The sequence below is a fragment of the Sorex fumeus genome, unplaced genomic scaffold (assembly GCF_029834395.1).
Source record: "Sorex fumeus unplaced genomic scaffold, SorFum_2.1 ptg000098l, whole genome shotgun sequence".
In the NCBI taxonomy this organism is placed as follows: domain Eukaryota; kingdom Metazoa; phylum Chordata; class Mammalia; order Eulipotyphla; family Soricidae; genus Sorex; species Sorex fumeus.
The window spans coordinates 78,197,070-78,223,058 of record NW_026606155.1 but is presented as its reverse complement, the minus strand read 5'-3'; the positions used below and the strand labels follow the sequence as shown (position 1 = coordinate 78,223,058).

The 25,989-nt window shown below is 43.8% G+C and overlaps 1 protein-coding gene across 1 annotated transcript; it reads left to right on the top strand.

Annotated features, from left to right (window-relative positions):
* Nucleotides 1-1,600: 1,600 nt before the first annotated feature.
* GREM1 (gremlin 1, DAN family BMP antagonist) lies at nt 1,601-11,610 on the top strand. Its single transcript, XM_056134090.1, has 2 exons — nt 1,601-1,894; nt 10,991-11,610. The coding sequence occupies exon 2, from the start codon at nt 10,992-10,994 to the stop codon at nt 11,544-11,546; it is 555 nt and encodes a 184-aa protein (XP_055990065.1). The 5' UTR covers nt 1,601-1,894; nt 10,991; the 3' UTR covers nt 11,547-11,610.
* The last annotated feature ends 14,379 nt before the right edge of the window (nt 11,611-25,989 follow it).

Genomic DNA, 25,989 nt, shown 5'->3' with positions numbered 1-25,989 from the left:
AGCTGACTCCTATAGCTAATGGTGGGCTTGGGCAAGAGTAGGACAGTTAAGTGCTTAAGCATTTTTCAAAACAAATTTCTACTACATTTTTCCTCACACCACCCACTGGAACCAGGCTCAATCTTCAGACCCTTGAATGTTTGCACCTTATAGGCAACTGCAGACTATGGATCAGGAATGATTTAAGGAAGAAAAAATAAAAACAGTGTATTGTGAACTAAGTTCATCAGCAGAAACTTGCATAAAAAACCCTTCAGAGATATAGACTCCCTAAATATGGATTTAATGCAGCTTGCTCTTTAATTTCATCTTCTTTAAATAATCTATTTCAAGTTCCTAAGTGTATCTAGTGGGTGTTCAGTGGTTCTTATCCCTTCTCTCCAATGTTCGCCTAAGGAGAAAATAAAGCATGCTTTTCCTTTTTTCTTTTTTTTTTTTTTTTACTTTTGTTTTCTTAACCAAGTACTCAAATCACAGATGCTTCATAGATGGCTTTTGATGGGTCTTGCTATTTTGTTTATTTTGAGTTAGTCAGTAAAGACACCTTCAAACTTCCTTTCATTATAACTTTTTTTTTTTTTCAAAGCCATCATCTGGTCTGACTGGGGCCGCTCTGCAGACTTGCCGCCGGTTTGATTGTTGCACGGGCTTTAACTTCGACACAGAACTCTCGGCCTCTTTCAGGAACCAATTTTCGAGCTACCGGCACAAATGAAAGTGTTCGCTCATCATTCGCAAAAAGCTGCTTCGTTGATGCTGTTCAGTAGGGTTTGAGTAATGCATACAGAATGCGGCACGAGTTTTGCACTTACGTAGAGGGTTTTGTCTTTAACGCCTGGGAGGGCGATTTCCTCATCTGACATTTGATTTTCTGATTTATTTGTCTTCAACGTGCTTTAGAAAACCCCTTCTCGTCCAACGATCATCCGCTCCTTTTAAAGATGACTTGGGGATGGAAACCTTGAGTTCAGGGGTCTTTTCAAGCTGATTTTTTCCACCCACCCCACCTCGGCGACTCCCTCTGCACACTCACAGCCGAGACCGCCAGCATCTGAGTCGAAAGCAGCGCGGCGTGCGCTGAGACGAGGGTGTCCCGTTGGCGACAGGCTACTGCCAGCGGCCAGCGAGCCCGGCGCACAAGGACGGGAAGGGAAGGGGGCGCCGGGTCAAACGCCCTCGAAGTTGGGGGCCTCGAGCGGAGCCGCGCTGGAGCCAGGGCGACCGTTCAACCCCAGGCTCCCGAAGTCTGCTCTCCTGGACGAAGCAAAGACTCAACTTGGGCCGCGATCTCACCGGCGAGGAGCTGGTCCTTCCCGGGGCCGGTGCCGGGAGCCAGAGCATCGCCCGACGGACGCGGGCGAAACCGAGCCGGCGAGAGGAAAAGCCCAGGCCCGGGGCGGAGGAGGAATGAGCGGCCGCGAGCCTGGGGGATTTCCTCTCGCACTTCCCCCTCCAACGGGAGCGGAAAATGTGATTTGCTGTGCATTCCAGGCGCGGTTCCCTGGGGTGACCTCTCCCAGCCGGCCGGGGCGGGGGGGAGCAGACAAAGAGGCGAGGCCGGCGGAGAGGGGACCCCGCGGGGAGGCAGGCGGGGTGGGGGTGGGGGCGGGGGCAGTACCGGGAAAGGGGGCGGATAGCGGGCTCGGGCCCCCGCCGCGGCGTCTGGCCAATGGAGAGGCGCGGCCCCGGGCGCCGCGCTCGGCCGCCCGCATTTAAACCGGGGCCGGCGCGATGCCCCGCACTCGGGGCGCCCTCCGCAGACCGGGCCACCCCGTCCGGTGTGCAAGCGAGCACCGTCCTCTCGGTCCTCCACGGCTGACCCCGCGCCGAGCCCGGGCGGCTCGGGCCGCGGTGGCACTACAGCGCAGGCCCCGAAAACCCGCATCCCTGACAGGTGAGCGGGGACCAGGCGTGTGCGTGCGTGTCTGCGAGTGCGAAAGCGCCTGCGTGTGTGCGTGGGGGAAGGGGGTCGGCCGGGGACCGTCGCGTGCAGCTCCCGGGACCGACGTGCAGCAGCCTTTGCGGGAGCGCCTGTGGGAACCACCGCGCAGAACCGGCGCGGGGGACACCTTCCTGCACGCTCTCCGGGGGGTGGGGGGGGGGGGGGAAGGTTGGGCTCCGGGATGTCAAGAGCGAGCGTGAGTCCACCAGTCCCTGGCCCGCAGTACCCTTAGCTCACCTCGCACCGCCCGGCTCACGCGCTCCGAGGGCGCCCGGCAGCAGAGGCTGGTGAGTGAGCACGGCGGCGCAAGTTGCACCGACGGGGTCCCCGGTGCTTGGGACCCGGAGCGCCGAGAGCGATGCGGCGGTGCCTGGGAGGTATTGGATATCCGCGATGGGTGCATCTGCCCTCCCCAAGGCGAGGTGGAACCCAGTGTCAGGGCTGAGCCGCGGGGTTCCACACAAGCAGACACCCGAGAGTCTCGGAACAGCTCGAGTGCAGCGCGCGGTCCCGGACTCCGAGTGCCGCGAGCCCGCACTGCGCACGCCGCGGACACCGCCGACACCCACATGCTGGCAGCTCTCTCGTGGGCGCTCGAATCCGCTCGCGCCCCTTCTCCTGGCCGCTCTGCGTCCGCTGCGGCCAGGAGCTGCAGTCCAGGCAGCGGGTGGTAGCAACCAGCTAGGAGGCACTCCCCGGGCACCCCTTTATCTCTTTCCTAAAGGCCCTGGTAACGCCTCGCTACACCCCACTAGCGACGGACGGCACGGGACCGAGCGGTGACTGGTCTTTGGCCTGGATGGACACTCAGGTGGTCGCCGTCCTCGCCCGTTCACCGGGCCTAGCCCCTGCACTTTGCAGAACAGACCCGGGGCATCGGGCTGTCACCTTGACGGCCGGCTGCAGCCCGAGTTATCTGAGGCTTTCAGACCTGCGTAGAACAGAAGCACGCTTGCCTTCGGCATGCCAACTCTGTCTTGAAGGAGCCCCAACCTGGTATTCCACCCTAGGTCTCTGGGCTTGGAAAGAGGGAGAAAGGCGGTGAGTAGGGTCTGCAGTGAAACCCTTCCTGCGCTCCCGGGACTGGAGTGAACGGATTCCTGGGAAGAATCCGGCTGCCCTTCTGTTGCCCCGAGGACCAGGAATCCAGGCTCCTTTAGACAGAAATACAGCCTCAAAGTTCGGAGTCAAAAATCTTGCCCTTAGTAATACAGGGGAGGGAGGCGACCCTCAGTTGGTAATTGGATCTGCCGCAAAGAGCACTTCCCAGGGGTGTGTGGTGCGCGCGGCTGTTTCTGTTTCCCCTTCGGGATGGTGCCAGAACATGAACTGATTAAAACAAACTATTGTGTTAAGTGGGCCATCGGCCTTTTAGCTGTCCCAGGGATCCCAGCGTAGTGACTTCCTCCTGCCTGTGCACACAAGTTAAATAAATAGCAGAGAAGAGGTTAAGATAACCTCGAACCCAGGGCGAGGATCTTCTTTCACCCCAGGGCTTTCAAGGGCCCCTCTTCTTTTTCTTTCCTTTTCTGTCTTACTCCTACACACACACACCACACACACACACACACACACACACACACACACACACACACACACCAGCCCGCACCCCTCCCCCCAATTATTTTTGTTTTTTTCCTTTCTGGAAGCCAGAGGTCACGGGGAATTTGAAGGGGTGGTCTTTTCAAATGAATGAGGACTAGATCTTCAGAGAACTCCAGATTCTCATCACTATGGTACATCCGAACCTGCATAATATATCATCTGATTACTACGCTGGGTGAATTGCACAGTCTAATTCTTAGCATTAACTACTTTAAGATTCTTTACAATTCTTTACAACTGTATTTGCGCTCTCACTCTCTCTCTCTCTCTCTCTCTCTCTCTCTCTCTCTCTCTCTCTCTTTCTGTGTGTGTGTGTGTGTGTATTTAACCCCCAGGTCGTTATAGGAATTAAAATCTTCTATAAACTTTATAATTTCACAGGCTCCCTATTTTCTAAAAGTTCATTTAGAGTGAAATGTTTGGGTAGTTTATGCTCTATAGGAAATCCAAGTGGGCTAATGTAATTTTGATGGGAGAGGCTACATGGAGGAGAAGAGAAATCAGTTACATGCCCAGTTTCTGAGAATTGCCTGCTCTATCTTCTAGACTGAAGTCAGTCTTAATGTTTAAGTAATAAAATAGATAAAATTCTAAGAAATCTTATACTCCAGACCCCTCTCCCAAGAAATGGTTATTGACAGCAAAGTCGTGGAACATGTCCTAGAGGAGAAAGTGAAGGGCAGACAGGAAAACCTAAACCTTTTATGTAATGGAAAGGGGCTGGGGGAGGTGAGGGCAGCATCCACTGAAAGACGCAGATCAAGCAAGTGTTACCAACCCATGTCTTACATCTGCAAGGAATTTTCTTTAGTTTGAGCATATGATCTTAGAAATGCAAAGTACAACAGTAATTCCTGGAATAAGAGAAGCCTTTTTGTGAACATGCAAACACAAAATGGATCATTATTTGAGTTACAATATTCATCACATTTTATTGCACCAGAAATGAGTCCATGTGTCTCTCTTGTTAAATACTGTCTTGGGTGTCCACAGAACAGTAGTGGTTGAGGATATGTACTAGGAGTTGAGATAGAGTGAGGCTCACATCTTGACTCCAAACCTAGATAGAATTCATACTTTATTGTGTCTAGAGTCCCTGATGTGCAAAAGGAAGAAACTATTACCTCTCTCATATCTAATAGTGAAAAATAAAAATTTTATCATGATTTAGCACAATTTGCCAGAATAAGGGTGTAGACCTATGGGCAACTCTAATTATTAGTGATGATATTAGAGAGCTAGTAATATTATACAGAACCAGGATATATCACTATATTATTCTGAAATTAAGTCCTAGATCCCATTTGTACAGGGGCTAGCATATTTTTATTGTAATACAAAACTTATAACTTGGCTGCCACTCTGTAGTGCTGTTCAATGAACATTTACTATTTATTACTTTCTGAGTCCCTTATTTTTTACCACAAGAATTGTATACAATCATTAACTTTATTTTTTTTTAAATGCTCTGCTGAGTATAGAGCTCCTGAGATAGTAACTATTAAATGTTCTCCTGTTTGCCTCCTAGGACTTTGGGCTCTCAATCTGAATCAGCCTATTGAATAGGTTTCCTAATAAGGAGGTTGTCTTTAGAATACTTGTAACCCATAGAAGATGAGACTGCATCAACACTAATTTGCCAACCATTAAGTCTTCTTTCTGTAATTTGTCTGAAAAGGGCTAGCAGTAGGGGGGAGGGATGGTAGGGCAACCAGCATGCTCTTAACAAATTCTCTGCCTTATTTCTAGAGGTTGATTATCTTTCCAAAATTAAAGAACATTGAATAACCTTTGCCCTTCTCAAAGATTGAGTCTTGGGGAAAAAAAATAGATTGTTCTAAAACCTGGCAGGCATTTAGAGCACTTGCTATCACTTCCACCATTATTATTACTTTTTTATTTTTGGAAGGGTAATTTGATGTCATGTCCATTGACTGTTTTCCTAAACCTTGATTCACCAGGAAGTTTTGACCAGAAGTTCAGGTACACACATCTGGCTTATTAATCATTGTCTATTTACTTCCCACCCAGCACTCCATTTATGTGATTGTGAGCAGGTTGGTTGACTGACATGAGATACGGGTAAGAAGAAGATAAAAGGTAGCTGGGCCTAAACTTGACCAAAGACACTGAGAATATTGGAGACAGGTCTTTGGCAATTTTATTTCTTGGAGCCTTTGTGAAAAATTGGAATAAATTTTGTGACCTGTCCAGGAAAGAAGAGGTTAATGTGATTTATCTTGTGCACAGATACTTGCTCTTGACCACTAAGGGAAACTGAAAGAACTAATCAGGTAGTGATGAATTGCTTGGAGTCACCATCTATGCCCTCTGGGACAAGTACATTGGAGAGTAGGGCAATGGTTCAAAACAAAACAAAATAAAACAAAACAAATAAACAAGCAAACAAAAACCAGGTGAGATAAATGGGAACTTCTGGTGGAGGTTTGTTACAGGGAAAGTTTAGCATAAAAATATTATTACATTTCTTAGAGGAGCAGGAGTTCATGAAGGAAACTAGAGGCAGGACTTGAAGTAAAGTATCTACTGACAAAGGAGAATAAAGGGAGGCTCTTGTGAGTGTCATGGCATACCCTGGTTCTGTGAAATGAGCTTTTTAAAATTTGGCATTTCTGGGTCATTTTATGAATGAAATTATCATAATATGTTTATAGCTCTTGGTTGGACATGGGTGATAATTCATAGGAAATAAAATGCATATTAACATTTGGATTAAGTTTTGGTTATTGGTCACTTTGTTAAGTGTTGGTGGAAAAATACTGCTCTTTAGAAATTTACATCTTTTAAATTTTTCTCTATCTCCATGAAATCTTTGTTGTTGTGTTTAGGTCACACCTGGTAGTGGTCAGGGCTTACTGCTTGGTCTGCTGTCAGAGATCACCCTAAGCAGGCTTGGGGAGACACATGGGGTGCCATGGATTGAACTTGGATTGACTGCATGCAAGGCAAACACCCTATCAGTTGTACTATCTCTTCAGCTCTCCAAACTGTTTGATGGCAATGCCGTTGGGATTTCAAAAGATGCACTATCTTATTTCCTTCACCAAATAATCAAGTTCAGTTTGGAGTGGGGGAGGTTGGGTGACCGCAATGACTTGACAGAGTCCTGATTTCAGTACTAATTATAGTTCTCATGCGCCCCTTTTGGTCATGTGAAATATGAACAACAACTTTACAGTAATGCAGTTCTTTAAGAAGCAGAGGTCTCTGAGATTTCTAAAGCTGATTTTGCTTCTCTCCAGAGCTATAAGGTTTAAGAACTCTAAATTCTCTTAATAAACACTGAATGTCTTTTAAAGAGACCCTTAAAAGATGAAAAATGAGTTTATAACATTTTCCACATTTAATAAATCTTTTCTGAGATAATTTTGCTTTTCTTAAACAAACAAGCAAACAAACAAACCACTTTGTTTTATGGGTGTTAGCATACTCCCAAAGGAACAGGAAGTCTGTCCAAATTAAAACCGAAAACCACAAGTGACTAATTTTAAATCTGCTGCTTTATTGTTGGTTTCTGCTGTAGTGAATTCAATGACATGAATCAGAAAAAAAACTTACAGCATTCTATGTAGGATCAAGTAAAAAAAAGCAGTAACACTTAGAATTTTCCTAGAAAAAGACAAGGACTAAAAGGCTTCCTAGACTAGCCAAACTGAGTTTAGCCATACTGAAGACCAGCAGTACAGAGAACAGTCACTGTCTGTGCTTCTCATTGGCAGTTGTGAAGGTAGTTTAAAGTGTAGCACTGTAGCACTGTCTTCTGATTGTTCATCGATTTGCTCGAGCGGGCCCAGTAACATCTCCATTGTGAGACTTTGTTGTTACTGTGTTTGGTATATCAAATACATGTAGCTTGCCAGGCTTTGCCCTGTGGGTGAGGTACTCTTGGTAGCTTGCCAGGCTCTCCAAGAGGGGAGGAGGAATCAAACTCATGCAAAGCAAATGTCCTACCTGCTGTGCTATCATTCCAGTTTAAAATGTAAGGATAAAAACTCTTAAGACAGTGTGACACCAGGGCTGGAGCAATAGCACAGTGGGTAAGTCATTTTCCTTGCACGTGGCTGACCCAGGTTCAATTCCCAGCATCCCATATGGTCCCCTGAGCAACACCAGGAGTAATTTCTGAGTGAAGAGCCAGGAGTAACCCCTGTGCATCGCAGGGTGTGACCCTCCCCCAAAAAGGAAAAAGTGTGACCCATATAGTTACTGTTCTAACAAAGGAATTGGGCACAGATGATAGGTGATGAATAAATCTTCATGACTCTGAGAATAGTTATTTAGCTATTTATTGAATGACATATGCAAAAATGCCCACAAGGGTAAGTTTAGAGTAAAGAGAGTCCCAAGTTAGAGAAAGAATATTGCACTTTCTAAACAGATGTTTGTGGAAGGAGATAGCCTCATGATGTAAACCTGTCTCATGCAGTCAACATACTTCCCTTGTCGGTCTTTGATTAGCGTCTGAGCAATGTTTACACTCCTGAGGGTCTTGCTCCAGGACGGCTCAATTATCCTGTACACCATATTGAGATGGGTGAGGCAAGTTGTGGGTCAGGGCCTAGGGCTAGTTTACATGCTCTTCTTTTGAAATGGGTTGGAACAGAATTTTAATTTTAACCCTGGCCCTGAATTGAACAAATAGCAGACACTTGTGAAAACTTCTCATATTCACAATATATTTGCCCAGGAGACTGACAGTCATGGTTCAAGTTATCTTGGCCTCTGGAGAAAATCAGCACTGTTTTATAACTGCACTTTTCTCCTGAGTGATTTTTTAAAAAGACAAAACAAGGAAATTAATTTTTTTGTTGTTATTGAGGCAAAAAAAAAATAACCTCTGTTTAAAGAACAGAGATGTTGTAACATAAACTGACAAAAGCCAGGGAGTCTGCAGTCAGAGTTAAATGTCACGTTATCAGTTTTGAACTTGAACTTAGGTATTAGATTAATGTTGGAAATATGAGCCCATTTAAGGACAGTTTAAAATTAATCTTTGATTATTTCTAAGTGAGTGATCTTTGGAGCTGATTGGTCTCTACTTACTAGTGGTTGTTCCTTAGGAAATGGAGATTTCACAATGAAAGGTAATTACTCTAGCTAATAATACTAAAATATATAACCTTGGGGTGCCACAATAAGGTTAATATTAAGTGAAACTTTATGGCTATCATGTGTCACTCTGGTTTTCAGAGGAGAGCAGGGAAATGATTGCTTCACAGCTACATCATTAGATTCAGTAAGTGGTGTGAAGGGTTACAGGGGGCAACCTTAGGATTCATTTTAGATGGGTGTGATGGCCTGGCAAGCAAGGCTGCCAGCTGGACACAGTGCTCACTGATAAGAAAATCCTTCCACATATTAATAAGTCTCTCTGTGCTCATGACTGACTGTGCTCTAGGACTTGCTATTTACTCAGAGCTTGTTCAAAATGCTGACCTCCTAAATCTGAGTCTACATTCCAACAACATCTCCAGATGATAATCTGCATGAACAGAGTGGAGAAACATTATGCCAGGAGAATGTTAATAGCGTGACATTCCTCTCTTATAATCTCCTTTAAAAATATAAGCTGCTCCTGCTCCTCTTCCTTCATCTCCATTGACCTACCTTCTCTGAATCCCCTGCCTCTAGAGTAAACTTTCTCTGATTTATACTCCTCACTTCCTTCATTTTCCCCTCTCTACATCCTTGAGTTCCTGTGAGTCCGTTTTCCTACTGCTCCCATTTAATATTTCTGCTATTATTCATTTTGTCATTGCCCTTTCTGACCCATGCCTAGCTCTTTGTCACAGCTACAGTAATTCATTGTCATTAAGTTATTCAATCTGTTTGGGACATTTTTAGTGTAAATATTTGCATCTACCTATTTTCTTTTATACATTTTCCCACCTTTCATGCATATACCTATGAATAACATATCACCATTCAAAAATAGGAAAACAGAGGCTGTGACTGTGGCTCGGTTGCAGAGCCCTTGAATGGGGTAAAGCCCTGAGTTTTATTCCTCATGCTTCCAATACATTAATAAATACGTAAATAATAAAAGCAAAACATGTCTATCATGGTATAAAGAATGCTATAATCAGTGTCTGCCTATTTAAAAGAAATGAGGGTTCAGTGAACATTTCTGGAGTTGTGTGATATCTTTCTTATCATGTAATTTGTTTTTAGCATGGGAATACCTCTGGCTGGTACCCAGGTTGTCACTTTGACATCAGATTGGATGTGATCAACCTATATGGCAAGATGAACTTTTTATATCTTTCCTTAAATGAAGTCATTAAATAAAGTTATTTCCCCAAGGTGAGAAAACAAGGTATTATCCTAAGACTTTGACTTCATCCTTGGTCTTTTCTTTACTTTTTTTACTGGGGGCAGGGGTGGGTCAGGAATCATTCCTGGTGGTCCTCTGGTAACGACACTGTACGGGGTGCCAGGGATTGAACTCATGTCTGCCCCGTGTAAGGCAAGCTCCTATTCACTCCATCCCTGGTTTGGGCTTTTTATCCCATGCTCCTCCTGGGAAATCATTCTTCCTCTGCCTAGTGCCTTCTAGGTCCCTTCACAGGAGACCATTGTCTCCCCAAGAGCCTGAGAACTGCACTCTCAGGAAGCAGGAGACCAAGGCGGAAGCCTGCCCTGGTATAAGAAGCTTCTGGCCAGTGAAGCTAATCCATTACATTAAATATAATTAAAATGTAAATTAAAAATAAGATCATGACAAGGAAAAACCTTTTCCCAAAGCAAAAGTAATGTGGACTGACAGAAGAGCAACGTATTAAACACAAGCATGAATACGAAGAAGGGAACCAAAGATACAGTCAAATGTGGTCTCATAAGGCAGCTGGAATAGAGAAGGGTTCACTAAGAAAATGATGGTTGGAGGAATCAGTCGGGATGCGAGATGTGTACTGAGAGGAAATAAAGGACCAAACATGATAACCTCTCAGTACCTGTATTGCAAACCATAATGTCCCAAAGTAGAGACAGATTATGGGGAATACTGTCTGCCATGGAGACAGGGGGAGGGTAGGAAGGGGAGGGGTATACTGGGGAGATTGGTGGTGGGGAATGTGCACTGGTGGAGGGATGGGTGTTTGATCATTGTGTGACTGTAACTCAAACATGAACGCTTGTAACTATATCTGATTCAATAAAACAAAAAATAAATAAATAAATATGTGGTCTTGTGAGGAGCCGGGAATGCATCTTGCCAGCATATAAGCCAGGGAGCTGCGGGAGGGAGGCCCAGGAAAGGCACATTATCACCGTGAGCTCCGGCCAGGTGCTGGGACCCTGGGCCCAAGTCCCGCACTTAGAGAATGTGAGAGGCGAGTGAAATATGAAACGCTAGCTGCCATTCATGTGTCCTTGACTTAACGTTCCCCTTTTCCCCTGTCTTTCCTCTGTTTCGCCCTGTAGCATGAGCCGCACCGCGTACGCAGTGGGAGCCCTGCTTCTCCTCCTGGGGACACTGCTGCCGACTGCCGAGGGGAAAAAGAAAGGGTCCCAGGGGGCCATCCCCCCACCCGACAAGGCCAGGCACAACGACTCCGAGCAGACTCAGTCCCCGCCGCAACCCGGCTCCAGGAACCGGGGGCGCGGCCAGGGGCGGGGCACGGGCATGCCGGGAGAGGAGGTGCTGGAGTCCAGCCAGGAGGCCCTGCATGTCACCGAGCGCAAATACCTGAAGCGAGACTGGTGCAAAACCCAGCCGCTGAAGCAGACCATCCACGAGGAGGGCTGCAACAGCCGCACCATCATCAACCGCTTCTGCTACGGCCAGTGCAACTCTTTCTACATCCCCCGACACATCCGCAAGGAAGAAGGCTCCTTTCAGTCCTGCTCCTTCTGCAAGCCCAAGAAATTCACCACCATGATGGTCACTCTCAACTGCCCGGAACTGCAGCCTCCCACCAAGAAGAAGCGAGTGACACGAGTGAAGCAGTGTCGTTGCATATCCATCGATTTGGATTAAGCGGGGACCACACCCAGCCTGTCCTAAGGATGCAGCTCCAGGCGGGTCAAAAGCCAGACCTAGAACAACCTGTTTCTTACTTGGCTTCAATCTAGCAGCAAGAAGAACCACCAGTGCCTCCCAGCAGGAGCCTGCTAGTGCCTAGTTCATGGGCATGGGTGCCTGTGGGTGTTTGCAGACACCAAAGGAAACAGTCTTTGCTAGAGGTCACTTCCTATCGTGCAAACATATCCACTTCCAAGGGGGCAGCCCCAAAGTTCAAACCAGTCAGGGCACATTTAAAGGGGGCAGCAGGACTGTGGTCTGGTTCTGGCTTGTCTTCCCTGTGCTCTCCTAGGGACCCGAATCTCTCTGCAGAATGAATGTTAATGGAAGTGGCTACTCAGAGGGCAAAATACTTGTTTTTAGTGCTGTGATAGACTCAGTAAAGGAATTTCAACCTGTGCTTGCTTCTTCCTCTCTTCCTCCTTTCAACAGCTTATTCCTTCTTCCGGTCTCAGTGACTATTTTATTTACCCCCCTTTCTGCCAAGGTTTCTGAATGAACTCATCTGTTCTTAGATGTGCAACAAAAAGGGGGAAGTTGGTGTGGGTAGAGCAAAGGTCAGGCAGAAAGGAAAGAGAGAAGATGAGGGTGATCTTTTGATGACCATTTTGGCCCAGCCAACTTCAGTAGGGAGACAAGGAGAGATCTGGGGGCCAAGTGTAAACATAATGAGACCCATGCTTTAGTAAAAGTGGCTTACAGATATTTAACAAAACCAAAGAGAATGGAAGAGAGGCGAAACTCTTGGTAATGCAACCCCACACCTAAATATTGAAGGTTTGAGAGAAAGCTCTGAAGGTCAGAGAGAAAACACCACACTTCAAACTCTGCTAGAAGTGACCCCAAGTAGCCTCCAGAGCACTGCCAGTTGTAGCAATCCCAAACAAAACAAAGCATAAATTAGTCACCCCAATTTACCAAACCAAGTAACCACAACAGCTCCTTCTTATTTGCCCCTTGGATGGACAATAGAGGTAGTTTAGAAGTTTCTACCCAGGGCTGAGAACAAGATAAAACCTCACAGGCCAGTATATCCAAATATCTTCCCCCCTCCCCACTTGGGTATAATAACTTTTATGTCAGTATCTTATTTCTGTGTATTGCTTCTGGAATCAGAATCCTGTTTTAAAAAGGTTCTTCCTCAGCTGAGTAAAGAACCAGTCCAAAAGGTGAATAAAGAGCTTACTCCATATATGTTTGAAGTATATTATGGGTCTTATTGTCGAGCAAATGAGCTGGAGAATATAAGAGTGATAAAACACAGGGAATTGCCTTGGCCAAAGGGTAGTTTGATGCCTGGGGAAAGTATAGGGTATGACTCTCCCTTTTTTGTTTGTATATTGAAGGTCTAAAGGGAAATCTGCTTAAGGAAGGAGAGCATTTGAATACATTTGTTACTTACTGCTGGCCAGTTTGATCTAACATTGTAGACACTGTTCTATTATTAAACTCAGGCTATCCACATTGTCTACTTGGCCAAAGTTATCTAATGGCCAGAGTGTCAGGCTGGTGATTTTTGGATTTGGCTAGCCTGTACACTTTAAGGCTGAGGTTTTACTGTGTATCCTCCTCACCTCCAAACATCAGACATTCTTTTTGCCTCCCTACTGAAATCACATGTACCAGAGACACAAATGGTATAACCTTTTCTTTCATTTTTCCATTAAGGACCTAGCACTCACAGAATCATTGCAACTAAAAATTAGATTGCTTTTATTTTATTTTCAATTTGCTCCAGTGCTCTCACATCTAACAACTACATAAGAGCCATAGTTTGAGTGAGGACTTATCTTGAACACCCAAGATAGTGGGTCTAATTATAAAACTTCCAAATTTACTACTGATGATTCTGCATGAAACAAACTTGAGCAAAATACATCATCTGTGCATTTTGTTATGCTGTCTTACCCTGCCCTAAATCTTTCTATCATCTACATCCTTCAACAGTAAAGCACAGAATGGATTTAATTAAGCACGCAAATGCTAAGCCAGAATTGGGAGAGTGGGGGAGAGAAAGGGGAAGGAGCTGAAAATATAAAACCACACGAGAAGGGGAAAATGACATTCAGAACCAGCAGACACTGAGTTTCTCTTGTTGTTTTAACTCTGCCACAAGCATGCGATTTTGTTAAAAAGAGATGACTTAAGTTGGCAGCAGTAATCTTCCTTTAGTAGCTTGTACCACAGTCTTGCATGTAAGTTGGATTTGGCTTAAGTAAAGAGAATTTCCTCAAAATTAACTTCACTGGGATAATCAGCAGCATAACTACCCTAAAAGCACAGCACGAGCCAGAGAGGGAAATGCCTGCTTTTCTTACTGTGCTTTTATTAAGACTAGCACGAGTCTGTATGTTTTCCAACATTACCGAAAGTGCCATATCTTTCAACTCCCTATTGTATTGGAGTCTCCCATAATGTTATGATGTATTTTGTGACTATAGTGGAATATTTTTGTGACAAGATATTTGTGATCTCTATCTGTCCTATGAAAATAATGCCAAACACTAAATATACACTTTATGATGTACACTCTGTGCTTGGCATTAAAAGAGAAAAACATATCCTTGTTAAAGCTGTAAGTTGTTGCTTTTTTGGGATTTTTTGTTGTTGCTGTTGCTGTTTTAGTTCTTCAAAGTTAAAAAATATAAGCGAACAATTTAGAGGAAGGGATAATTTCCACTGTGTGGAATGTGAATAGTAAAACGAAAAGTTATGGGTATTTAATGTAATTATTAATTCAAATATTTTGGTCACTGTGATGTCAAAGCATTTTCTTTTTCTTTCTCCTTTCTATAACTTCCTCTGAGTTGAGCAAAGGAGAGCAGGCAAGTTGTATGTCGTTGGAGGATTTGATCAGATCAGAGGGAAATCATGCAGTCTTGACACACTGAGCTTGTGTTCCAGAGTCAAGACATTAGTTTTGTTTTAATTGATTATTCCTTAAAGGTCAACATCTCCAAGACGCCATTAAGACAGATTTAAAAGGTTATTTTGTATGACTTATGATGTGAGTATACAAACAAGTAGCAGATAATAATGAACAGTTCACAAATCCTTTTAAGGAAAATATCTAAAAAGTGGATGTAAGAACATTTATAAGTGACCAGTTCGTGCTTAAGAGTGAGAGCTGTTCTATGGATCTGTCACTCTCAAGATATTTAATATTAACCACCTAGGGTATTATGTCTGCTTTAATCATTTAAAAACATCAGAGGATTATATAGACTTTGATTGAGGTACTTTGCTGTGTATGAGGATGAGAAGGGATTTGATAGTCTTGTAAAAGCTAATTTGGTGGAAAGCAAAGTTTTATAATCTGTAACTAGATTTAATTTCACACCAGTAATGGTCTATATAACATTTGCCAAAGAGCAACCAATAAAGCAAACCTCTTCTCTGTTTATGCATGTGTTTTTAACTGTTTTGTTTCATGGCGTGGGGGGGAGGTTGAGACAGGGATTTACTTGTCCTGGGGCGGGGGGGGGAGGAGAAAAAGTTAATTAGGTCTCTTATGACTCAAAGGGAATTCATTCATCCTTCAATTGAGATATTCCAGATCATGCATCTAGGATCTAAGCTGAGGATACCTCAGGCTACCACAGTTAGAGATGGGGTGTGCTCAAGATAGCTCTCTTGCAAATAAAAGAACTCAGAACTAGAAAGAAGAGCTGGAGAGGATTATACTATTTATACTGATTATTTATATTATTTATACTGAGTGTGCCAGAAACAGAGAAGATGAGATATTTCTTTAGAATCTTTAGAAGTATTTGAGAAAGTGTGGGTGAGAATGGGAGAAAGATTTGGGGTAGGGCGAAAGAAGAAAATTTTTAATAATGACAAAATTTGGCAATAGTTTGAGTTGCTGGTGCTGGAGCAATAGCACAGTGAGCAGGGCATTTGCCTTGCACGCGGTCAGCCCGGATTTGATTCCTAGCATCCCATCTGGTCCCCCAAGCACTGCCAGGAGTAATTCTTGAGTGCACAAGCCAGAAGTAACCCCTGAGCGTGACTGGGTATGACCCAAAAAGAAAAAAAAATGAGTTGTCTGTGAAATGGTGAACTCTCATCCTTGAAAATAGGAAAACAAATACTTGATATAATTTGATAGAGGTGTGAGATAAAGTGAGGTGTTGCCCTGGATCTGCAGTTAAACTCACTGGTGGATTTCTGTGCTCCCTTCCTACTTGGAACGGCAATTCAGAATAGCTACTAGAGATCAGTGCTCTGACATAAAACTCCAGCAACTATATATAAACTGCTTTTGACAACTATGGTAGTAAGGAATTTGCATTGTTTCCTCCCTAATTCTTTCGGCTACATGGTGACATGTATACCATTATCACCATTCCTAAGCAGGTAGTGAATGCCTGGAATTTCTGCACTTGAGCCCTAAACACTCTGAAATTTGTGAGAATTGTAACATACTCTACTCTCCTTTTCCCTTTATCTTTTGAGAGGGAGGAGTTGGGCCACACCCAGCAGTGTTCAGGGCTTATTCCTGACTCTGTGTTCAGTGGTCACTCCTGGCAGTGCTTGGGGACCCATAAGTGGTACGGGAAATCAAACTTGGGCTGAGGCATGCAAGGCAAGCTCACTGTTTCCTATACTCTGGCCTATAGTCTTTCAAGGACAAAGTACAACATAGCTTTTTAAAACTATTGTACCGTGTTTTAGTACGCCAGCATTGCTTACCTCCCCTTTCTATCTTTTCAACTTTGATGAGGTTTCTCTTGCAAACCCAGACACAAAAATCTAGAAGTGTGGTATGTTTCTGCCAACAGAGTTAATGAGTTACAAAGCTGAAAACATTTACATCATAAATGTCTCATGCATACTCATACTATGGTAATTTACAATTGCAATAGAAATCCTCAGAAGCAACCAAATATGGTTAGAATCTGGGTATTGTCTTTTTTAAATTGAGATTCTGTTATTTATAATGCTATTTATGACGATTTTCATGCATATATTTCCAACACTATACCCATTATCAATGTACTCCCTTTCTTTCCCAGAGACCCCAGTATGCCTCCCTTCTAAGCTTCCTTGCCCCCAACTTAATTGTGTGGATCAGTTCTTCCATTATGTTGCCATTAGACCTTCATTGCAGAGCACAACACTCTGAAAGTAGATGCCACTCTTGATAATTCATATCTCAGGATTAAGACCTTAAATAGTAGTTGGCATCATCAGGGTTTTCAGCTCTCCAGCATTCAGACAAGGTCTCTTGGCTAAGTTTCATTTTCCTGTGGCCTCCTGGACTTGGAGGGGAGCAGGGGCAACAAGTATGTGAGAGAAAGGAGGGGGGGGGGAGAGAGAGAGAGAGAGAGAGAGAGAGAGAGAGAGATAGAGACAGAGACAGAGACAGAGACAGAGAGACAGACAGAGAGAGAGAGAGAGAGAGAGAGAGAGAAAATTTTCAGAAAGTCACACTCAGGAGGAAATGATTGAATAGCACTTTGAAGAGCAGTGAGATTTGACACAGAAAGACAATTTGGGCTTAAACAGCAGTGAAAATACACTCTAGATTTACTAAGCAATGACAACAAATACAGGGAATGTTCTTAAAAATGTAGAGGGAGGAATGTCAAAACCTCTATAAAACCAATGAAAAACTTGCCATCATCAGAATCAATTTTTTAGGATTCTGGGAATTAACCAAAGGCTACCGAAGTCTGCAGAGTATTTACTTGAGAAAAAGGTTAACAGTAAGGACAAAATGAATTGTGATACTACAACTTGCCATTTTTTTTTTGCTTTTGGGGTCACACCCAGCGATGCACAGGGGTCATTCCTAGCTCCTCACTCAGGAATTACCCCTGGTGGTGCTCAGGGGACCATATGGGATGCCAGGAATCAAACCCGGGTCAGCCGCGTGCAAGGCAAACGCCCTACCCGCTTGCTCCAGCCCCGGAAGGTGATAAATTCTTACTTCAGGTTGACCTTTTATATGGCTGGATGGAAGAGAAGATGAACACAATACAGCCTGACCCAGTATTGAGGGTATGTCTCAATGTTCTTATCTAGATGTGCTATCACTCCAGTCCCTCAACTTGCCATGTTTTTATTGTCCTTCTGCAAAGACAAGTTCTAAAAATTAATGGCCAGGCAACCATTGTGTGTGTGTGTGTGTGTATGAGTGTGTGTGTGTGTGTGTGTGAAGATTTTAATGCAAAATTCAATTTTCTGAGGATTATCACTGTTTTTTTTTGTTTTGGTGTAACACCCAGTGATGTTTGTGTGTTTGTGTATTATTTACATGTGCTTGTATCTGTGTGTGTTGTGTCTATGGCTCAGATCTTGAGAGTAGCTTCTGGCAGCTCTCACAGGAACATACAGTGGCAGCAATAGAACTCAGGCCTCCTGCATGCAAGCTCATTTAGCTCAATGAGCTACCTTCCTGGCCCAAGGAACTGTCATCGTTTGACAATAGATTGCATTTTCCAAGCTATCTTTATTGTATTTCACTGCATAATCATCACTACCATATAACTGTCACACCCTGTTTATTTTCAGCATTACTGGCATAATATTTTTTAAAGGTTTACCATAATGGTTGTACCTCAGTTTTTTTGCAAAAGAAAAATAATAATAACAATAATTCACATAAAATCAGGGGCTGGAGTGATAGTACAGTGGGTAGGGAGTTTGCCTTGCACGTGGCTGACTTGGATTCGATCCCTGGCATTCCATATGGTCCCCCAAGCATTGCCAGAAGTAATTCCTGAGTGCAGAGCCAGGAGTAACCCCATGAGCATCGCTGGGTGTGACACCCCCCCAAAAAAAAAGAAAAGGAAAGAGTTCACATAAAATCTAAAATGAGTATACAGTAAAGATGATATTTTTCTTGATTAGAAACTATTTGGGGTAAAAAGTCTTGTTGAAAACAGCTGGGGGATGTAGCTAAATGGTAGATAATTTTCCTTACATGTATGAAGCCCTGAGTTCAAGCTCCTGTATCAAAAAAACCCCAAAAATAAAAACTTTCTTCCCTCCTATTCTTAAATTATGAAAGGTCAGTGAGATATTTCAAGGAGAATGATGCATATTTTGCATGTAGGATGTTAGGTTTCATCTCAGAGCACTGAGCAGGGAGTAGTTCTCAGCACCAGTAAGTATACCTGCAAAACAAACAAGAGAAACAATTAAGAGGTAATTGTTGATCTCTGTGACAGTCTGAGGTAGTGCCTAGCTGTTGGGGCAGGGCAATAAGCTACACAAAAAACATAAAAGGAGGACTTGAGAGATAAAATTAAGACACTTGTTGTGGAAGCAGCAGACCCAGGTTCAATCCCTGACACCATACAACATTTCCCAAAAATTTACCAGGAGTGAGCCCTGAGCACAGCCAGGTATACCTCTCATGCTAAAAAAAAACCACCAAACTAATTAACCAAGCAAACAAAAAACAACTTAAAAGTAAAAACTTGGAAAAGAGATTTTCTTGGGATTTTAGAAAGTTTATTTAACTGGGAACCTAGATGGTCAGATATTTACATAGGGTGTATATGTCCAGGGCTGGTCATATGTTCTGAAGAATCTGAGGTGATAAATTCTTTTTTTTTCTTTTTGGCGAACACCTGGTGATGCACAGGGGTGGTTACTCCTGGCTCTGCACTCAGGAATTACCCCTGGCGGTGCTCAGGGTACCATATGAGATGCCAGGAATCGAACCCGGGTCGGGCATGTGCAAGGCAAACACCTTACCCGCTGTGCTATTGCTCCAGCCCCGAAAGGTGATAAATTCTTACCTCATGTTGACCTTCTATATGACTGGAAGGAAGAGAAGACGAACACAATACAACAGCCTGGCCCAGTATTGAGGGTATGTCTCAATGTTCTCATCTAGCTCCTCTGTGAAACAGAGATTGGTGGATTTAAAGGTCCCAAATGTTTAAAGAAGGGAGGGAAGGTGGCTCAAAGTGCTGGAGTGCATTTGGAGCCTCATTCAATCCTTGACAGGGTATGTTTCCCCAGATTTCTCAGCGATTCCTGAGCACTCAGCTGGGTATGAACACTCAGCTGACTTCTGAGCACCAATGAGTGTGGTCCCAAAACCAAAAAATCCCTAAATTAAATGTTTAAAGAGATTACTGTTCAACTCTTAGTTGAACACTAAGTGGACAAAGCATACTTCAGTGACTGCATGCAGCAAGAAATACAGACTTCATAGAATGGTTTGTAAAAATCACCAAACAAGTAGTACAACAGCAAACAGTCATTGTCACTGTCACTGTCATCCCGTTGTTCATCGATTTCCTCGAGCAGGCACAAATAATGTCTCCATTCAACCTAGCCCTGAGATTTTAGCAAGTGCCACATTGGAGACTCTTTCAGGGTCAGGGAAATGAGACCCATCATTGTTACTGGGTTTTGGCATATTGAATATGCATGGGGAGCTTGCTAGACTGATGTGTCGGCAGGATACTCTCGGTAGCCTGCCGGGTTTTCCGAGAGTGAGAACTAGAAAATAAGAGGTCTTGTCTCTTCCAGGAGCTTGGTTTTATGGTCTCTGGCTCTTGGTCATTGATGAGATTACACGGTGGAGCCAGGGGCAGTTGGTGGGTATAACGCCTAGCTACTGGAAGATGGGGTATCTGGATGGAGGATGCCCAGTCCCTATCCGAGCATATATATATGTACATTATATATATATACATATATTAAAATAGGTTTCCAAGAAACCTTTTATTTATTTTTTGTAGGAGTACTGCTATTTATTTAGCCACTGATTAGCTGATTAAATTGGGTATGAACTGAGCCTTAATTTTTATTAATTTATTTTTTTCTTTTTATATTTATTTATTGAATCACTGTGGAAAAAATTACTAAGCTTTCAGGTTTAAGTCTCAGTCATACAATGATCAAACACCTTTCCCTTCACCAGTACTCATTTTTCACCACCAAGACCCCCAGTATAACCCCCTCCCACCCCTCCCAATGCCTGTGAGGCAGATGATTTCTACTTAACTCTTCTCTACATTGATTACATTATTTCGAGAAAAGATGCACCATTATTGTTTAGAATTCCCCCCCAAACAATCAGAATTGATGAAAAGGCATTGTGAAATATTTTGTTTTCTATAGCTAGTTATGAGAATCATATAATGTCACGCGGCCATGATTTTGGATTTGTGCAAAGAGCCAGATAATTACGAGATTGGTTTCTGTGTGTCTGGTGTTATGGCCGTGCCGGAGAGCCGCTTGTGGAGGGTAACTTGTGACCTCGGTAGGGCGTGAAGGATGTGCTAGTACCGCCCCCCCTTCCCGTGAGACTGCAGTTGCCCAGTCACCACCAGCTTGTACCTGGCTTCCCTATAAGCTCTGAGGTGGCGGCCACCTTGCTGCCAGGGGGGAAAAAGGCAAAAGGGAGCAACACCCTTTCCCTCCTGGGGAGGCATGGCGCCGTAGTTTAACACATGGTCCATTCACTTTTTTGCTGCAAACTGCAGGGTTCTGGATTAAGTCCTTTTGCCTCTGGAGCCATGGCCGGTGCCAGAGAGCCGCTTGTGGGGGGCAACTCATGACCTCAGTAGGGCTTGAAGGACGAACCGGTACCGCCCCCTTTCCAAAGTTGGCCCTTCACCACCGGCTCATACCTGGCTTTCCAATAAGCTCTGAGTCAGCGGCCACCTTGTATGCAGCCCAGATGCATTTCTGCCAAAAGCCGCTGGGTTTCAAGATTTGTTTCTGAGTCTCCGGTATCATGGCTATTAATCAGCTTGATCAGGAGCCAGAGAGGCTGTTTGTAGGTGGCAACTCGGGATCTCGTTGGGATGGGGAGAAAGAGTCAGTTCCACCCTCATGTGGTGAGGCCCAGTGTATCTCGTCACTGCAGGCCCAAACCTGACTGTCCAGTGGCCTCTGGAGGATGGTGGTCACCTGGCCGCCAGCAGGAACAGGCCAAGGCACAAAACCTATTCCCACCTGGAGTGGCCCAGCGCCAGTAACCTACTGCAGGAACAAGACGCGTTTCTGCCAAAAGCCTTTGGGTTCCGAGATTCGTTTCTGAGACTCTGGGATCATGGCCATTAAGCAGTTCGATCAGGAACTAGAGAGGCCATGCCTCCAAATATATAGCTGAGCCGGCGGTTTGTGGTGGTTTGTGGGTGTGTCTCCCACATACCTAAATTTTGGCCCTTTACTTTCTTGGTAAACTTTGCCCCAAGATTTTGGGGCCTGACTAAAGGCATAGCAGCAATTTTGGGGTATCTGAAAGTCTGACGTTGCCATCAGGCTGCTGATGCACTCACCTCACAGGTACAGATTGATCTGCTGGCGGCACCATACCCCCCAAGAAAACTTTTAAAGGAAACTGAGGAAAACAGAGTGAAAGTTCATCAAATGATGACCATGAATAGAGTAATGATAAAAAGGAATTGTGAACTGAAAAGTTAGTAATTGAAATGAAATGAAAATTTCAGGACCAGAGAGATAGATCAGAGGTTCAAGTATTTGCCATGCATGCAGCCAACCCTGAGCAAAGCTGGGTATTGCCTGAAGCCTTGTCCCCTCTCTCCACCCACATTTTTACTAAAAGATCTGCACTGTAGCACTGTCCTCCCATTGTTCATCAATTTGCTCGAGCAGGAACCAGTAATGTCTCCATTGTGAGACTTGTTGTTACTGTTTTTGGCATATCAAGTATGCCACAGGGAGCTTGCCGGGCTCTGCCCGGTGGGCAGGATACTCTCAGTAGCTTGCCAAGCTTTCTCCGAGAGGGGTGGAGGAATCAAACCAAGGTCCATTGGACTTCTAGCCCGTTAAAACATCTAAACAGAAGAAATTCGCATATGTCCCACTTCAATTTTAACTCTTCTCACACTAGAGGAATCAACATTCCTTTAAAAAAATAATTCAAGGGTTACATCTGAAAGTGTACAAATTACTCTAGCTCTGTGCTCAGAGATCACTTCTGGCAAGGCTCAAGGTATCATATGTAGTGCTGGATATAAACTAGGGTCAATTACATGCAAAGCATGAACTTTAATCTCTGCACTATCACTCTGGCTCGATGAATAATCATTCTTGTTGCTCATATAGGTAATTCCTTCTCTGCAAATCTCCATCCTCTTATGACCATTGCAGCTACCTGACTCCAAACTTCAGTCTGGTGGCAGTTTAAATGGGAAAAGATAAGACAGCCCTAGAGCTCTTCCTCCTGTCATCTAGATGGCGATTATCAAGTAGATGATGACCAGTGTTCCATTTTCCTGCTACATCAACAAGCAGTAGCACTGTATCACTGTCATCCCATTGCTCATCGATTTACTCTAGCAGGCACCAGTAAAGTCTCCATTCGTCCCAGCCCTGAGATTTTAGTAGCCAACATTAAATATAGATAGTTATTACTATTCTTTAATGATAACAAAGGTTCAATTGGAAAGGGTTTTTAATTTCACCCCCTTCTGTTCCCTTTGGATGCTGTTGTTACACTGGCTGGGGGTCACACATACTTGGTTGTGGTGCTCACCGGGTATCACACTCATTTAGTGTGCTAAATTCTTGTTCTTATGCTCACTGGGGGTAGCTGGGGTGTGCATACATGTGCCTGCAGGTGTTGGACTCCTGACCACAGTGCTCAAATGTCATTTAGTTCCAGTGTTTTTTGGGAGTCACATAGTTTTTATTTGTATCACTTACATTAATCTGGCTGTGTTCCATTGTACTTTGTTGTGGCACCTGGGTCCCTACAGTAGAGCTTTGGGATTATGCTGGCTGCATGTGGTGGCACTAGGGATTGAATTAATGGCTTCATGCTCGCAAGGCAGGTGCTTTAAGTCAGAGTCACCTTTGGGCCTAGGAAATTAAAAATAAATTTTCATTGTTAGTGACATTTTTGGTTAATTTCTCCATGCAACTTTACCCCCTTCCTTTATTTTCTCATTTGTCTTTCTTTTATCTTTTTCTCTTCTTCATCCTTCCTTCCTTCCTTCCTTCCTTCCTTCCTTCTTTGTTTCTTCCTTCCTTCCTTCTTCCTTCCTTCCTTCCTTCCTTCCTTCCTTCCTTCCTTCCTTCTTTGTTCCTTCCTTCCTTCCTTCCTTCCTTCCTTCCTTCCTTCCTTCCTTTCTTCCTTTTCTTTCTTTCTCTTTCTTTTGTTCTTTCTCATTTCTTTTTCTCTCTTTCTCTTTCCTTCACCCTTCCCGCCTTCCTTCCCTCCTTCCCGCCTTCCTTCCCTCCTTCCCGCCTTCCTTCCCTCCTTCCCACCTTCCTTCCCTCCTTCCTTCTTTCCTTCCTTCCTTCCTTCCTTCCTTCCTTTCTTTCCTTCCTTCTTTCTTTCTTGCTTTCTTCTTCCTTTCTTTCCCTTTTCATATTCATTTGTAATATTAAGGGTTTTAAAAATCACTGTGAGTTTCCACCTTACTCTTTGACTAGGTATAGGGGTGACATATTGAAAAGTCAAAAAACTCTTCTGTCATGAAATTTGCTTATAAGTGAATGGAGAATATCATGCTAAGTGAAATGAGCCAGAAAGAGAGGGACAGACATAGAATGACTGCAATGATTTGTGGAATATAAAATAACATAATATGAGATTAACACCCAAGAACAGTAGGTACAAGGGCCAGGAGGATCACTACACAGTTTGGAAACCTGCCTCATATGCTGGGGGAGAAGGCAGTTGGGATAAAGAAGGGATCACTAAATCAATGATGGTTGGAGGAATTGCTTGGGATGGGAGACGTATGCTGAAAGTAGACTAGGGACCAAACATGATGGACTCCCAGCATCTGTATTGCAAACCATGATGCCCAAAATTAGAGAGAAAGAAGGAAGGTGCCTGACACAGAGGCAGGGGTTGGTATGGAGTTGGGGTGGCAGGAGAAATACTGGGGACATTGGTGGTGAAAAATGGAAAATGTGCCCTGGTGGAGGGGTGGGTATTGAATCATTGTATGACTGAAACTCAGTCATGAAAGCTTTGTAACTGAATCTCACAGTGATTGAATAAAAAAAAAAAAACTCTTCTACTTGACTTCTATGGTTCATTTTAGAAATGGATTTGAAACAGTCCATAAAAATCTTCCTTTAAATTTGAATATGGGACCATAGAGAAAGCATAGGAAGTAATGCACTTGCCTTACATGTGGCAAACACTGGTTCAATCTTGGCGCTGTGTATGGTTCCCTGTGCACTGCCAGGGGTCATTCTTGACCACAGAGTAAGGAATGGCCCTTGAGCACCACCAGGTGTGGCTTCAAAATCCAAACACATCTGCACCTACAAATTCAAAGCTTTGAATATGGAAGCAAAGATAAATACAATATTTTTCCTTCCCTAAGATTACAAGTTTGAATAAGACCAAAATAAGCTGACATTTATCTTTCCCAGTTGTATGGATGAAACTATCTGAAGAATGAAGCTTTTAGACACAGAAAATCAGAGATGAAAGATGTACCAAATCCCTTGGTGAAAGAGTTTGTTTCCGGGATTGAGGGAGGCTAGAAGTCCAACCTCTGAGTCATCCTGAAATAGTTATATATGGCTCAGTCATAAATCATCCAAAATGTAGTAGCTAAAAATATTATATTGTCTTACACTGTTTGGTAGAGACTTTGGAGTCAATAAGAGAGGAGGTCCTGGCTCAGCATCTCATGAGTTTGAAGTCATGGTATCAGAAATGACACCAGTGATACAAAGGCTTGACAGGAGCTAGAGGATTCATTCCCATTCTGGTCAACTAACATGACTGTCAGCTGAGGGTCTCAGTTCACACTCAGTCACAGCATGGACATTTCTCCACAGCACAATGACTCTTGTGAGTGAAGCATCCAAAAGACCGAAGGACAAAATCATAGAATCTCTCAAGACTTGGTGTCTATAGACACAAACCTTTGGATTCACTTAATTGTATTTGTCAGAAACAAATTTCTGAACTCACCCATATTCCAAAGGAAGGTATTCAGGCTTCACATCTTGAAGGAAAAAAATCACCAAATAATTTGTGGTCATCTTTTAAAAACAATGTGATCTTGGTAACATAAATCCATTAATGCTGTTTTTGTTTTAGTTTATATTGGGTTTTGTGTCACTGAAAACCTCAAAAAAAATCCTGGCCAGCATCTATATATGAGTTGCTAAACAAAATTTGGCTGTTGTTATTTTTTTTAACTTTAGAGAATTTATCTCTTGTGATCTAATACAAGCAGAGCCCACTTTAAAAAAAAAATTTTTTTTTATTAGTGAAACACCATGAGGTACAGTTGTAGATTTACAATTTTTTGTGCTTGGGTTTGATTATACAATGATCGGATACCCATCCCTCCACCAGTGCCCATTTTCCACCACCATGGATAATATACCCCCCACCCCCATCCCCCCATCCCCCCCTGCCTCTGTGGCAGGGCAATCCCCTGTGTTCTCTCTCTCCTTTTGGGTGTTGTGGTCTGCAAAA

Bases quoted from the DNA above. Each gene is read 5' to 3' on its own strand.
- GREM1 (XM_056134090.1), top strand. From the start codon at position 10,992: ATGAGCCGCACCGCGTACGCAGTGGGAGCCCTGCTTCTCCTCCTGGGG.